This window comes from Saccostrea cucullata, unplaced genomic scaffold, assembly GCF_032062105.1.
Source record: "Saccostrea cucullata isolate Sc308-1 unplaced genomic scaffold, CSIRO_AGI_Scuc_v1 ctg4563, whole genome shotgun sequence".
Lineage (NCBI taxonomy): Eukaryota > Metazoa > Mollusca > Bivalvia > Ostreida > Ostreidae > Saccostrea > Saccostrea cuccullata.
This window is the reverse complement of record NW_026936684.1, coordinates 34,070-36,001: the sequence shown is the minus strand read 5'-3', so window position 1 is coordinate 36,001 and position 1,932 is coordinate 34,070. Positions and strand designations below refer to the sequence as shown.

Here is a 1,932-nt window from a genome sequence, read left to right as displayed (position 1 = left end):
ATGCCCAAAGCACCCATTTTCTCAAGCACAGATGTATTGTATTGATCACCATGCAGCATGCTGCACCTTATGTGCTACTTTTCATCACAGAAAGTGTTCTGATATATTGACATTAGAAAATGCTGCAAAAGATGTAAAAAAGGAAAAGGTTACACTTGCATTAAACACTACGTTAGATGAATTGGTCAAAAATATACAAGTAAAGATGTCTTTCTGTAAAGAACGTCAAAAAAACTTACATGTATCTAAAGAAACTATAGAACAGGGAGTTGATACAATGATAAATGATTTTATCAGTCACTTGGAAAGCCTAAGAGCTTCATTTAAACAGAGACTTGAGAAATATGAACAAGATGAGTCTAAAACTCTTGAGAACCAGATTTCAAATCTTTCCAATCTCTTATCAAGAGCAAAGTATCAAAAACAATTACTAACTGTGTCAGTAGAACAAGGGTCAAATGAAGAATGCTTAGTAGAAAGAGAAAACATATTGAAATCAGAAGGAGAAATAAAGAAGAATTCTAGTGTTTTCCCTGTCAAAATACCATATGATGGAAAACTTTCGTTTCATGCCGATTCTGAATTTTTAAATTTGAAGTCAAAATTGACAACAATTGGACGTTATATTGAACTGGAAAAAGGTTGCATGAAAAGACGTAAAATCAAAATGCTTTATAAAAAAGACTTAAATTGTGTCATCTGTAGTGCTGTATTCGATCATCAAGGTAACATCATTATTGCTGACTACGCTCATAAAAAAGTATTTGCGTGCGATTTGTCTTTGAATTGCAAATCTACAATTTTGGTGCCTGGAAAACCATGGGACATAACGTGTAACAGAGCTGGTCTCATATTTGTTTCTTTGCCTTTCGAGAGAGAAGTTATTGAACTTGATATAAAAAACGGCGTTGTTAATAAACTATTTTCAACATCTGCTAACTGTAGGGGCTTGTGCTGGATGAATGATAAATTCTACATCGCTAGTAGCATCGGTCTTCAGATATATTCTGATGTCGGAGTAAAAGAAGATGAAATACAGATGTTCAACACCTGGATGTTATCCGAAAAACAAGATTTGGATTGTATTCTGTGCACGAAAAATGATGAACTGATGGAAATTTCGGTGCATTCTAAGAAGAAGAAGACATTATTCGAACGATTTGGTTCTGTATTTCGTGGCATTAGCACTGATTATGAAGGTAATATATACACAGTTGGGATGAGCAGTAGCAAACTTTACCAGTTGTCTTCAGATGGAAATTTAATTCGAGAGTTGAATTTGAAAGACTTTCATTTGAAGGGCAATCTTTGGAGTATTCGACTAAGCGACAAAAACAAATTTGTCATCACGACTGATGAAGGTTGTGTCGCTTTGTTTGAGATGACTGATGATGTATAATTGTACATTGTTCGGTAATTACGACAGTGTTGTAACAAGATGACACTTACGGCAATGGTTTGAATATTGTTTTTTAAACATATAGGCTTAAGTGTTTCTTTTAATTAATTAAGAATTATTACAAACCCAATGTACCATTTATACAACAAGGAACCATCGTCTTCCAATATAGAAATGGGTAGATAGAATAATGTTGAAAGAAATGAAAGAGTGTGTAATTTATGTAATATATATATTATAATCAGATAGTAAACGATTACATGTATGTGGTATTCGAAAAGATTTTTTTGCAGAAATGCTATGTACATCCTATTACTATAAAATTCTGTAATTTGATGACAAGCACGGATCCAGCATTCTTACGAAAATTGTGTATATTTATCACCAAAATGTTTAATTGACACTCTCGATCTGTCCTCCTGTAATTTCTGCTCGTCCATAATTATTGTGAATATGTATACATGTATATGTACCTCTTGAACCATACATATGGTTTTTGAGAGAATAAATAAATGAATACAAGGCAGTGAAGT

The 1,932-nt window shown here is 33.0% G+C and overlaps 1 protein-coding gene across 1 annotated transcript; it reads left to right on the top strand.

Moving 5' to 3' along the window:
* The first annotated feature begins 205 nt into the window (after positions 1 to 205).
* LOC134246263 (uncharacterized) lies at positions 206 to 1,399 on the top strand. The gene has a single exon (XM_062728595.1). It carries the CDS (start codon positions 206 to 208, stop codon positions 1,397 to 1,399), a length of 1,194 nt encoding a protein of 397 aa, XP_062584579.1.
* The last annotated feature ends 533 nt before the right edge of the window (positions 1,400 to 1,932 follow it).